The sequence below is a fragment of the Leptonychotes weddellii genome, chromosome 1, assembly GCF_054177405.1.
Source record: "Leptonychotes weddellii isolate Sample4059 chromosome 1, ASM5417740v2, whole genome shotgun sequence".
Taxonomy (NCBI): domain Eukaryota; kingdom Metazoa; phylum Chordata; class Mammalia; order Carnivora; family Phocidae; genus Leptonychotes; species Leptonychotes weddellii.
The window spans coordinates 117,959,921-117,972,572 of record NC_138369.1 but is presented as its reverse complement, the minus strand read 5'-3'; the positions used below and the strand labels follow the sequence as shown (position 1 = coordinate 117,972,572).

The 12,652-nt window shown below is 41.9% G+C and overlaps 1 protein-coding gene across 2 annotated transcripts in view; it reads left to right on the top strand.

The window, feature by feature from the left end:
• Positions 1-12,652, top strand: part of MCF2L2 (MCF.2 cell line derived transforming sequence-like 2) — a 202,850-nt gene that overhangs the window by 18,883 nt on the left and 171,315 nt on the right. For both annotated transcript variants that reach the window (XM_081830363.1, XM_081830355.1), the window contains exon 2: positions 10,372-10,455. In XM_081830363.1, coding sequence (XP_081686489.1) covers positions 10,372-10,455 — 84 coding nt within the window. The remainder of the gene's footprint in view (positions 1-10,371; positions 10,456-12,652) is intronic.

The following is a 12,652-nucleotide window of genomic DNA, read 5'->3' as shown; positions in this document are numbered from 1 at the left end:
ATCATCATTACAGTATCCTTTCTGAATTCATGCTTATAGTATGTATCATATACTTATATAGGATATAATACATATACTGTCTTATCAAAGGCAAGGGATACTATATATTTGCTATTTAAGAGAGAACAACTTGTTAATCAGATTTTGCTTTCCATTCTTAAAACACATAGGCACTCGCCTGCGCATGCACACAAATCCTACAAAGGGCTTGAATTCAAGTGTAAATTATTGCCCTAATTTTATTAAAGTTGAATCATAAGGGCTTTACAGTTTTGTTAGTAGTGAGGAGAGGAAGTAATTTGAAAGATTATAAAGAATTTCTGAATTCTAAACTCACGGCATTACGTACACTTTGTTGCTTTTCTTCCTTCCTGCACTATAAAAGGTTATAAAATGTTTGCCTACATGCTTTAGCTGTCAGTCATTTTATTCTGTCTGTGACTCAAGAGAACAATGAAAATTTGAGTATCTTAACTTAGGTTTTGGGAGTGTCTAAATGTCCTTTCTGATATTACTGCAATCTTACATTCATTCATTGGCTGTGTTTATTCCATTAATTGTTCTTAGTTTGTGTTTATTTCATGTGGTTGCTGTAACAGATGACCACAGACTTGATGGCCTAGTACAGCAGAAATTTATTTTCTCATAGATCTAGAGGCCAGAAGTCCAAAATCAAGGTGCAGGTCTCTAGAGGTTATAGGGGAAATTTATTTTCTCGGCTCTTTCAGGCTCTGGTGGTTCCAGGCCTGTGCTGGCTTCTGACTGCAGCATTCCAGTCTCAGCCTCCATCTTCACATGGTCTTCTCCTGTTATCCTTTCTCTTTCTTTCTCTTTTTTAAAATTTATTTTGGGGGGGGGGGGTCGGGGCAGAGAGAGAATCTCCAACAGACTCCCCGCTGAGTGCAGAGCCCTGTGAGGGTCTATCCCACGACCCTGAGATCATGACCTGAGCCAAAATCAAGAGCTGGATGCTCAACCGACTGAGCCACCCAGGTGCCCCTATTTTCCTCTCTTATAAAAATACATATTATTGCATTCTGGGCCCACCCAGATAATTCAAAATAGGCTCTTCCTCTCAAGAGCTTTAACTTAGTCATTTCTGCAAGGACCCTTTTTTCACATAAGGCAGTGTTCACAGGTACTAGGATTAGGACATGGTCTTATCTTTTGGGAGAGGGCACTATCCAGCCTGCTCTTTATATTTTAGGAAAATAAGCCCTTTATCAACTACATGTGCTGTACATTTTCCAATTTGTTGCTAATTTTTTAGTTTGTTCAAGGTATGTTTGCCCTGCCAAAGTGGTTTTTAAATTAACTTTATCAGTCTTTTCTTACTGGTATTTCTGCCATACTTTGAAAGGCTGTTCTGATTCCAGTATTATAAAAATATTCTCCTACATTTTCTTCTAGTATTTTTATGGTTTCATTATTTAATCTGGCTGGAGTTTATTCTTTTGGCAAGAAGTGAAAATATGGATATACTTAAACATTTTGACAATAATAAAATTACATAGCATCTGCCATATACCAGGAATTTTTCTTAAGTTCTCCAGCTATATTATAAACTCAATTCTTACAACGATTAGATCAGGTGGATGTGTTATAATTTCCCCCACTTTCGTATCAAGAAATTAAGGCACAGGGACGTCAAGCAACTTGCTTGAGATTAGTCTGCTGTAAGTGGCAGAGCCAAGATTTGAACCTAGGCATTGTGGCACCAGAGGTGATGCTCTTAATCACTGTACTTGATGTCTTTTTGTGACCAGAAGATTGACCCAACACTTCTTGTTGAATAATATCCCCCTGGCCCCATGTGAAATGCCACTTTTATCATATACTATATGTTTATTTATATTTTGACCTAATTCTAATCTCTGTTTTGTTCCTGAGTCCTTCTGAACTCAAAACAAATTCTATCAGACTTATAGTGAAAGAGAAAGGTCAACTAAAGGGAGTTTATGAGCAGAATTTCAGTGCAAACCAACAATGCATGGCGGGTGTTTGTGAGAAATCTATTGCAGTATCCTTGTGATCATAGCTCAAAGGACTGAATGATCAATTTAATTAGCTTTTATTGAAACTCTTATACACAAACTGCTTTCACATGTTATTTTAATTAATTAAGTTAGATAATATATGTAAAGCAGGTCGCACAATGCCCAGTAGGCAGTAAGTGTTCAATAAATGGTAGTATTAATCCCCACAGTGGCCCTCCAAGGAGATAGTAATAATTATTATTCATTCCCGTTTTACAGAGGGAGACCCTGAAGATAGAGGGGCTGGTTAGTGGCAGAGCTCAGATGCAAGTCCAGTTCTTTTCATTCTGTTTCCATACCTGAATGAATGAATGAATGAATGAATCAGTCAATTGAGAGAGAGAGAGGAAAGAAGGAATGTTTGCCAGCGCTTCCAGGACTGTTTCTTAAACAAAAATAAAATTGTTTATCCATCATATTGCTAAAATGTCTTAAAATCCTACTATTTTGATTCTTTTGTATTAAGATATTTTTTTCTCTAGGAGCTTTAGAAAGAAAGTGTAGAAACTTTTGGAAGAATGCTACATTAAATAGTTATTACTCGTCTCAGGTCTTCTCATCTCCTCATCTTATACCATATTATATTGTTTTGCCCAAGGCACTGCTTCCAGACCATAAACTTATACTGAATCCAGGGCTAGAGTGGGGCTAGAATGAGAGGGCATAGGCATGAAGGGGCCCACCCTGAGCAGTGGGGCAGGCTTGAGGTGGAGGTGTGCGTGCAGGAAGGGCAGGTAAGCAGGTTTTTAAGCCAGGGTTGGCTTGTTTCCCAGGGTGCTGACCTCGCAATCAGCACAGAAGGAAACCATCTAGGCCTCCTTTTTAAGAATACTTTGAACACACATAGATGATTATTTTTACTGAATGATAAGAGCAGACAGCGAACAACACAAATAAAAACTTTTTTTTTTTTTTCCTGAGCTGCATTTTCATAAGCAACAGGAAAGGACCAAGAATAGTGTCAGGCTTCGGAATCAATGTTGTGCTTGCTTCTCTGTTGTGCTTGCTTCTCCGTTGAATCAGCAGCATCAGGAGAGCTTGTTAGGAATGCCCCGCCCTAGGCCTACTAAATCAGAATCTGCATTTGAAAACCCATGTGATTTATATATCCATTATAATTTGAGAAGCCCTGCTGGGGGCAGGGTGTTGATTAAAATGCAGGTGGGGCATTTGAAATTCAGTACTATAACAGGGAGCCTTATGGGAAGGAGGGATTAAGTAGTTTCACAGATTTTCTCAATTTCCTGCAGGGCCTTGATTGCTTTTTATTCAGAATACCCCAGGCAGCAGAGCTCAGTTTCACTTGTCCTGGAGTTATGAAGGGCTACGGGGGAATGTCATCTCCAACTATTGTTGCTGAAGAAACTCATTGCTTAGAAATGTCCACCTCTGCAGGGCTTGTCTTATACAAGGGTACAATGTGAAATGCCAGCAGAAATTAAGGAGCTTTAAAAAAATGTATCAGTTCAGGGGCGCCTGGGTGGCTCAGTTGGTTAAGCGACTGCCTTCGGCTCAGGTCATGATCCTGGAATCCTGGTATCGAGTCCCACATAGGGCTCCCTGCTCAGCGGGGAGTCTGCTTCTCCCTCTGGCCCTCCCCTGCTCATGCTGTCTCTCATTCTCTCTCTCTCAAATAAATAAAATCTTAAAAAAAATTAACAAAAAAATGTATCAGCTCTATCTGTAAAGGAAAGAAGAAGGAGAAAAGGGATTTGGATAAGTATTAACAGAAATGCTGTGCTTAGTAATATCTTACCAGTTCTCAAAGCAGTTCTAAACAGGCATTGCAGAACCTGGGACAAGAGTACAAACAGAGGCCCGCATGCCACAGTTAAATAAAACATGTTTTATCTCCCTACCTACCTTACAAACATACTCTCCTACCAAAATTAAAGTATGTATAAAGCTGTGGTTTTTATATGAGTAAAAATCAGAAAATAGCAAAGATGACAAAATTGAATTATTGCATGTGTCTGAGTGTTGTGTTGATGGGCCAGTGAAATTTGGGTGCCTAATAAAGATATCTGTAATCTGTAAGTCATTAATTAGTCTATAAAATGTATTTTTTTCTTGCCAGCAAGATTTTCATGTCAGCAAAAGCACTGTTGTTATAATTGAGATTTTCACTGTTGAGAGCAGTGATCTAAAGTCAATGTGATTAGAGTAAAGTATTGTAATTGCGTTCAAGGAATTCACATTTTGAAGATACATATTTGCATCGTGAATAGGGAGGAAGAAAGAAGGTTGATGCTTGGTAGTACTGGGCCTGAGATTTCATTATATAGGAATCTGCAGCATTCATGCCATGTGAAAGGAAAGATTTGACGTGATAATTAATTTGTCTCTTCTCTTACCTAAGCACTTCCACTGCTCCAGTCCTCCCAGCGCTCAGAAGCAGTGTCTGTCCCTGGTATCCGCAGTGGCACCGCCCACGAACCAGCGGAGCATTGGATGCAGTCGCCTTTTCTTTTGAGGATATAGACCAAGAGATGTGGCGAAGTACTTCCCTGGGGCTCCAGTGGTGTTAAGAGAGTAGATGTATAGGGCTACAGTATACCCTGTCAGCCCCGAACACTGGGTCACAAGTGACAGAGCCGCCTCTGTGGTCTTTAACATATATATTTATGGGAGGGAGGGCTGTGATATGTGGAGCTCTCAAAAGTGTGGGGCCTGGACCAAGGGTCGCAAGGAAACTTTTGGGGCAATGGAAGTGTTCCACATCTTGATCTGTCTGATGGTTACATGATTGTATATATTTATCAGAATTCACCAAACTGTACACTTAAGATCTGTGCATTGTACTGCATGTAAATTATACTTCATAATAAAGTCCTATTAGCATGAGAAATAAAGGCTACCAGAGCATACTTTATGTAAGCTAAAGGGGGTAACCACAATATGATTCCATTACTCTAACACAACTATTTCAAGTATTCTTTTCTCATATGTCTGCACACATATGCACAAATACACCCCATGCTTTCTTCTTTCTCTTTTAACTTCTCTACAATCCCACCTCACATACGAGGTTTTTATGTCCTTAATATGATATCTTAAATCTTTGTCTATGGAGATGGTCTTCATAATTATATAATGATTGCTTTCATTTTTCCACTCTTTCTTTAAAAAAAGATTTTATTTATTTGAGAGAGAGAGAGAGAGCACAGAGGGAGAGGGAGAAGCAGACTCCCTGCTGAGCAGAGAGCCCGATGCAGACTCCATTCCAGGACCCTGAGATCATGACCTGAGCTGAAGGCAGATGCTTAACCGACTAGCCACCCAGGCGCCCCTCATTTTTTCACTCTTATAAATAATATTCCAGTCTACCTTTTTATGTATAAGGTTTTTATTTTACTATTTTGTTGGCATAAATTTCCAGATATAGGATGAATGGGCAAAGGATTATGAAGATTTTACTGACTGTGTATTGAAGCTCTGTATTGTAATGGTTAGGATGCTGGGCTTTAGAGTTCAGAATGAGATGGATTCAAATTCTGGCTCTGTTCAACCTTGGATGAGCTACTGCAAATCTAGATCAATATTGCCCTTTTATCTTGAGGATTAAATGAGATGCTACATATAAAGGGCTTGGTATGTAACTACACAATAATCACTGGATAAAATATTGTGAAACTACTTTCTAAAAGGGCTCTACCAGCTTCACTCCCCAAGGTTATGTACATGTTCTGGTTTTCCAACAAAATCCCAGCATTGGATGTTAGAATCTCAGTTATTCTATGGTTGAATGAGATATTCTATTGCTGTTTTAATTGCATTATCTGACTAATAGGAAGTTGGTAATTTTTCAGTGTTCTTGCTTTAAAATTCTAAATTTCTCCTTTAAAAAAATTCTTCCCCTTGCTTTTCTATTGCCTTTTATTCATTGTTAATTTACAGATAAGACTTCAGTGCTGTCTTATGGTTCAGGTCAAGGATTGCTATATATAGGACAGGACCCAGTAAAAGAAGGAAAAATGGGTTTGTGTTATTTCTGACCTGGCCAATAAAAAAGAGAAGTGAAACAGCATGTCTCCATGAGGTGGCTTTTCGTACCAGCCTGGCAACTGATTTCTCTGAGCTTCCAGTCTGTATGTGTTTTCCCGGCAGTCAAGTCTGGTCTAGTTGAGGGAGTGAGAGGGCGGCATGGGCCAGAGGAGGTTCATTTTGGTGCAAGGGTGCATTCCTTTACTGTCATTATCCAACTCATTAAATGAGTTAATCTGTGAGGTGCGTGATCAGGGCTGGCTCACAGCTGGTGCTTGTTAGCGTTACTAACAGAGGCTGGGACAGGGGATCCTGGGCCCATTCCTAGTCCAGCGAGGCAGCAGACTCTTCTATTTTTCCTGTTCACCAGACTCCCTTGGTAAAGTAGAAATGTGGCAGGGTCTGCCTTCCCTTGTCGGTCCAGACTAAACTTTGTTTCCCTAATTTACTTACTTACTTAGAAATTTGGTTCTTTTTTTCTTCAGACCATACTTGAATCTTTTAAATCCCAATGTGACTGAAATTTCAGCCAGAGTGGAAGTCACGGGTTTTGCTGCCCCTTTATTCCTGACCAGTTGCAACAGGCAGACAGCAAATAGCTGTTATGAGCAGTTCCCTGCTCTCTGCTGTGAGGACGGCTGCAGTCAGTGGGAAAGGTCCTGCCCCAGAGCCTGCACTGCTCTCTCAGACTGGGCAGTGGACAATGCAGGGGTGTTGCTTGCTGCCTTCCCAAGCTGAGTTTCCATGGGATGTGCAAGGCTGTTTATTCCATCCCCGAGGAGGCTGTGTTGTACCCTTTGATGGCCTTTTGCATCTCTGGAACTCTGGGTCTGGGATAGCATACAATCACTCACTGTATACTTACCAGGGATAGAAAAGGGACAAGTTTTCCCCTGATCTATTTGTAACTTTGCCCAGGATACAGATTGTGTTGAGATTGAATTATCACTTCCCCTGGCCTTATGTGGGTTGAAAGAGACAAGTTTCTCCCTAATCCATGCACATCAAAAGTAGCAAGCAGTGAGCAGGAAGCATCCACACAGAACCAAGGGGCCAGGCAGAGCGCAGGAGGAATTACCACTTTGGTGGGTCCTCACTGGTCATGCCCAACTGTTTCTGGAGAAGGAAAAGCCATTTCACAACACAGGACACTGAGGCTCAGAGTGTCCTTGCTCTGGTATCTAGCTAAGAGTTGGCAGAAATGGCCCTTCCCATCAGGGCTGTCTGGGTTCTTTCCCATTGCACAGAAGGGGGCTCCTTTAGACAAAAGAGCTCCTGCCTTCCCTTCCTTACCCCATCTAGAGAGGAGTGGATAGCAAGGCTTACCAGCAATAGGGCTGGTCTTTGTGTGTCTTTTGGTCAGAGTATGAATGTGGCCTGTTTGGGGCTGAACCGAGCATGCCCCTCTTCTAACAGGTCCTCAGATGTCAGGCATCACTAAAAGCTTGGTGTGTCTGAGGTTACCTCCATGCTCTGGGTCAGCACTGAGTCTAAGAAACCCGCATGATTTGTTGTGGCTGGCCAGGTAGGGTCATGAGGTTCCTTTGCTGGGACATCTTCAAGGACAACCCTTTCACTCCCGGTAGGGGGCCAAGCTTTCTCAGCAAAGGCAAACCAGCTCATTTCTATTCTTGAAAAACAAATTATATATCTTAGTCCTGTTCATTTGGTAACCCCAAGTGGGAAAGATCTCTGTTGGAAGGCTGAGCAACCCACACATTCCCATGATGAGAGACACTAGTTACCCTCTCAGGGGTGGTAGAGGACAGTGCTGCTGAAGACCAAGGGTCTGGGAACTCCTATCATGGAAGGCCCAGGTTTGTCCTTGGAGTCAGGTGATCCCAGGCTGACTCTGACTCCATGCTTAAATTATATGACCACAGGCAAGGTCAGAATCTCTCTGGGTCTCCATTTCTTCACTTAAAAAATGAGATGGGTTGGGGGATGGTTGGCTTAACTCACTTCTGTTGTCCATTTTCAGATCTTACCTATTTAAAATGTCTAAAGCACACCTCAAATATTGAGGTACAATAACAATAAATTGCATCTTATGATCTTGGTTTTTCTTTGTGGTCATTATCTCTTAAATATGCTCCCTCAGGTATGAAAATATAGTGACCCAGCTCTATTTTTGAGTGTACCGTTTTCTCAGACTACTGGGAGATTATATTCTGAAAAACTCTTCAGTTATATAACTCCTGTTCCTGCTTAAATTCTCTATGTTGGTTTCCATTTATAATTTATATTTTATTATGAAAAATTTGAAACATATGCAAAAGAATTATATAATGCAATCCCATGGACCCAACAACCAGCTTTAATAATTATTCATATTTGTCAATCTGATTTCATCTCCTCCTCCCCCTGCCCCATACATTTTTGGCAAGGGGGAGGGAGCACTTGAGTATTTTTAAGCAGATCTCAGACTTAATATCATTTTACTGTTAAATAGTTTGTGTATAAAACCAAGAAGACTCTTCCCTTTTGCCAAATATAACTACAGCATCATTATTGTACCCACTACAATTAACAGTGAACAGGGGTTTAGTGAATTTTTAGTGAATTCAGGGTGGAAAGAGAAAGGAGGAATGAAGGAATGAGCTCTGGCCTGGGTTTACCTGCTTTCCTTCAGAGAAAGTGGTAGAATTCATTGAGAAGGCTCTTAGTATGTATATATTTATGTATGTATGTAGGTATGTTTTTAAGATTTTATTTTTTTATTCATGAGAGACAGAGAGAGAGGGAGAGGCAGAGGGAGAAGCAGGCTCCCTGTGGAGCAGGGAGCCCGATGCGGGGTAGGGAGCCCGATGTGGGACTTGATCCCAGAACCCTGGGATCATGACCTGAGCTGAAGGCAGACGCTTAACAAACTGAGCCACCCAGGCACCTAAGAAGGGTCTTAGCATTTAAACTGGCACTTGCCCCAGCCCTTACAAGACTTTCAGGGAGCGCCTTGGTGGATCAGTCCATTAAACGTCCCACTCTTGGTTTTGGCTCAGGTCATGGTCTCAGGGTCCTGAGATTGAGCCCCGGTCAGCTCTGCACTCAGTGAGAGTCTGCTTGAGATTTTTTCCCCTCCCTTTCCCTCTGTTCCTTCCCCTGCTCGTGTGCAAGCACTTTTCTCAAAGAAATAAATAAATAAGTAAATAAGTAAATAAATAAATAAAATCTTAAAAAGAAAAAACTTTTAGCAAACAAATATGGTAAAGGCCTTTCCAGACAAAGGGCTATAACTAGTATTTACCGAGCATCTACTGTGTACATCACCATATATATCATCTCCTTTAACTTTCACACTAAAGCTGAGAAGGTTCTGGGAGGAGCTTCCAAAATATAACCTTACTATTGGTCAATGTTACAATATCATACCATTACCCTGACTCCAGGCTGAATCAATGGCAGATACCTATTTAGCATCAATATACAAGACTATTTGACTCTGCCTTAGTCTTATCTGATGTTTAACTGTTATAGAAACAATAACCAGCTCATTTTTTTTAGATTCTCTGGGATATAATTAAATGAGGATAATACTATCTTAGGCAGTGAGAGTGTGAAAATGCCTTCCTATTTCCAACCCAGGCTAAGGATTTCCATTCAGTCTTCTCCCCTCTCTAATCCCATTCCCCCAAATCGATAGAATGCAAATCATAGGGCTTACAAATCACTCTTAGGGTTAGAGGACATTGGTAGGTTTGTGCTTGAAAGATTTGAATTTTTGCCTTGGAAGCCTGTAACTTTTTGTTCAGTATGGAGTATCTTTAATTAGCAAAATAGAGAAGTGTCTCCCTAAACATGCTTGGCAGTGGGAAGAGGCCCTTGAAGTATTCTGGAAGGAGAAGAAAGGTAATTAAGGAGGGAGGCAAAAAGGAAGGAATGAGGGAGGGAAGGAAACAAAAAGCCGAGAACATTCATAAGTGTCAGATTTTATGACCCAGCTTGGGATGAACTCTGGTGACCTAGATTGTTTGTGTTTAAGATCTAAAGGAGTAGGCAGGTCCCTGAGTACCTGCCTTGGTAATGAGACTATTCCAGCAGCTATATTGTGAAGCTGCTGAAGCTTAAGCTTCAGGGCCCCTTCCTTGTGTTGACCCTCCTAAAGCCTTGGGAGAGGCTCTAGAAATGTGTTCCTGTGCTCCTGGGTATAAGCTTCACACCACACAAAACCCAGATCCATTCCTGCATCTCAGGAATAGAGATCTCAAGAGAATAATGTGCCTATAACCATATCTAGATAAGTCCCAGATTTCCCTAGTAGTGAAACTTCCCTTTCTTCCCCCACCCTCACTTCCTTTTAAATTCTCTTTGTGATTTACACAAATTTAACCTAATTTGTATTTCATTTGTGCAGATGAAATTATGCAGCAGGAAATCAGGCCCTTGGTGGCAGTGGACATAATTGAACAACTTCACAGACAGTTTGCCATTCTCTCAGGTAAGGGGCAAATTAATTTGTATTTTAGATTTTGTTGCGGGGGATCTTGTTGGGAAGGGCCAAGCCTCTTGAACCTGGATGAACAGTGTACCCAAGTCTTAGACATCCCTTCAGCCTCTCCCAGAGTTACAATGAACAGCTGGAGGAGGGTCAGATCTCATAGATGTCATTCCTATTGCTGTTGAATGCAATTTGATCTTCCTTAAGGGAGTACATTTCTTTGAGGTTGTTGTTAAGAACAGAGCTAAAAAGATTTTGAGGAAGGGAAAGGAAATAACTACTGATATCAGCTGCCACCATGATGTTCTTCCTACATTCTTGATGGAGGTTTTTCCCAAGATCTAACCTTAAGAGAGTGGTTTTAAGGGTTCATGAGCATTGGTGAGGTTATTTTTTCTCTTCGAGATTTGTCTTTTAATCTTAGCTCTTATGGACCTAATTTTAATGCATTGATTTCCATTGAGCATTTGGGAATAAAGAGAGGCTAATGTTCATAAAAGGCTAGAAATTTTCTGAGCCTAGGCACAACCCTGAGAAGTTGTCATTACCAGAATACTCTTCTTTCTTATTTCTTAGTGAATGTTGACATGACTTTGATTACTGAAACTGGAGATACATACCAAACCCTAAATTACAGTTAGACCTGTTTTAGAAGCATGGTGTGAAATTGTCCTTAGCACACATCACAGAGGAATAAGGTGGCAAGTTACTCTCCTCATCTTTTACACCTGAAAAAAGCAACAAAGCTACCTTAGTTCCATCACAGAGAATATGAAGTTGGTATGAATTTAACCCTACAACATGGGATATTAAAAGAGACACATTTCTGGGGGGCGGAGCAAGATGGCGGAGGAGTAGGAGACCTGGATTTCATATGGTTCCAGGAATTCAGCTGGATAGGGATCAAACCATTCTGAACACCTACAAACTCAACAGGAGATCGAAGAAAAGAATAGCAACAACTCTCTGAACAGAAAAGTGACCACTTTCTGGAAGGTAGGACGTGTGGAGAAGTGAATCCGAGGCGATATTTGGGAGGATAGACGGCGCGGGAGGGGGCTTCCGTCGGCCGCTTCTGGCAAGTGATAGAGCCGCGGAGCACAAAATCAGAACTTTTAGAAGTCTGCTCCACTGAGGGAGGTCGCTCCAGTGGCTAAGCGGGGGGTGGAACCCTCGCGGGACAGTGTGGTCTCAGGACCCTCGGGGTCACAGAAAGACTGGGGGTGCTTGAGTGCGGCAGAGCTCCCAGGTATCGGAGCGGGGAAGCCGGCTGCAGAGACGGAGCCAAGGCGCAGGCTCTCAGCTCGGGGTTGCCATAAACTGTGATCCACGGCACAGTCCCTCCTCCAGCAGGGACCCAACAAGCGGCAGATCTGGGGAGACTCCCCTTCCTCCCCTGGGAGGAGCGGCACAGGAGCACACAGCAGGGCTCTGTTGGGTTTGGAGACTCCACACCGAGTTGGGTGCCAGAGATAGAAACGCTCGGTCACAGGCCGGGTGAGCACGGAGTGCGGCCAGACACCGGGGAGACGGGAGTGATTGACTGCTTTTCTCTGGGGGCTCACTGAGGAGCAGGGCCCCGAGTTCTCGGCTTCTCCGGGGCGGAGATTGGGAGGCCACCATTTTCACTCTCTTCCTCCAAAGCTGTACCGAAAGCTTGCAGGGAACAAAAGCTCCAGAGAGCGAACCCGAGCAGATACTTAGCTGGCACCCGGCAAGGGTGGGGCAATTCCGCCTCCCGCAAAGACATTTGGGAACCACAGCAACAGGCCCCTCCCCCAGAAGATCAGCAAGAACAGCCAGCCAAGACCAAGTTTACCGAACAATGAGAACGGCAGAACTCCAGCGCTAGGGGGATACTGCACATAGAATCCATAGCTTTTTTACCATGATTCTTTAGTCTTTCAAAGTTAATTTTATTTTTTAACTGTCTTTTTTTTTTTTTTGAATTTTTCTTCTTCCCTTTTTCAACCAACATCTTATCAATCCCTTTTTTAAAAAATATTTTTATTTTTCATTTTTAGAGTCATATTCTATCCCTTCATAGTAGTTACCCTTATTTTTGGCATATATATATAAGTTGTTCTCTCTTTAAAATTTTGAGATACAGTTTCTTCTAACAGATCAAAATATACCCTAAATCTCTAGTGTATGGCTTTGTTCTAGTCTCCTGCCTGATCACATTCTCTCCCTTTTT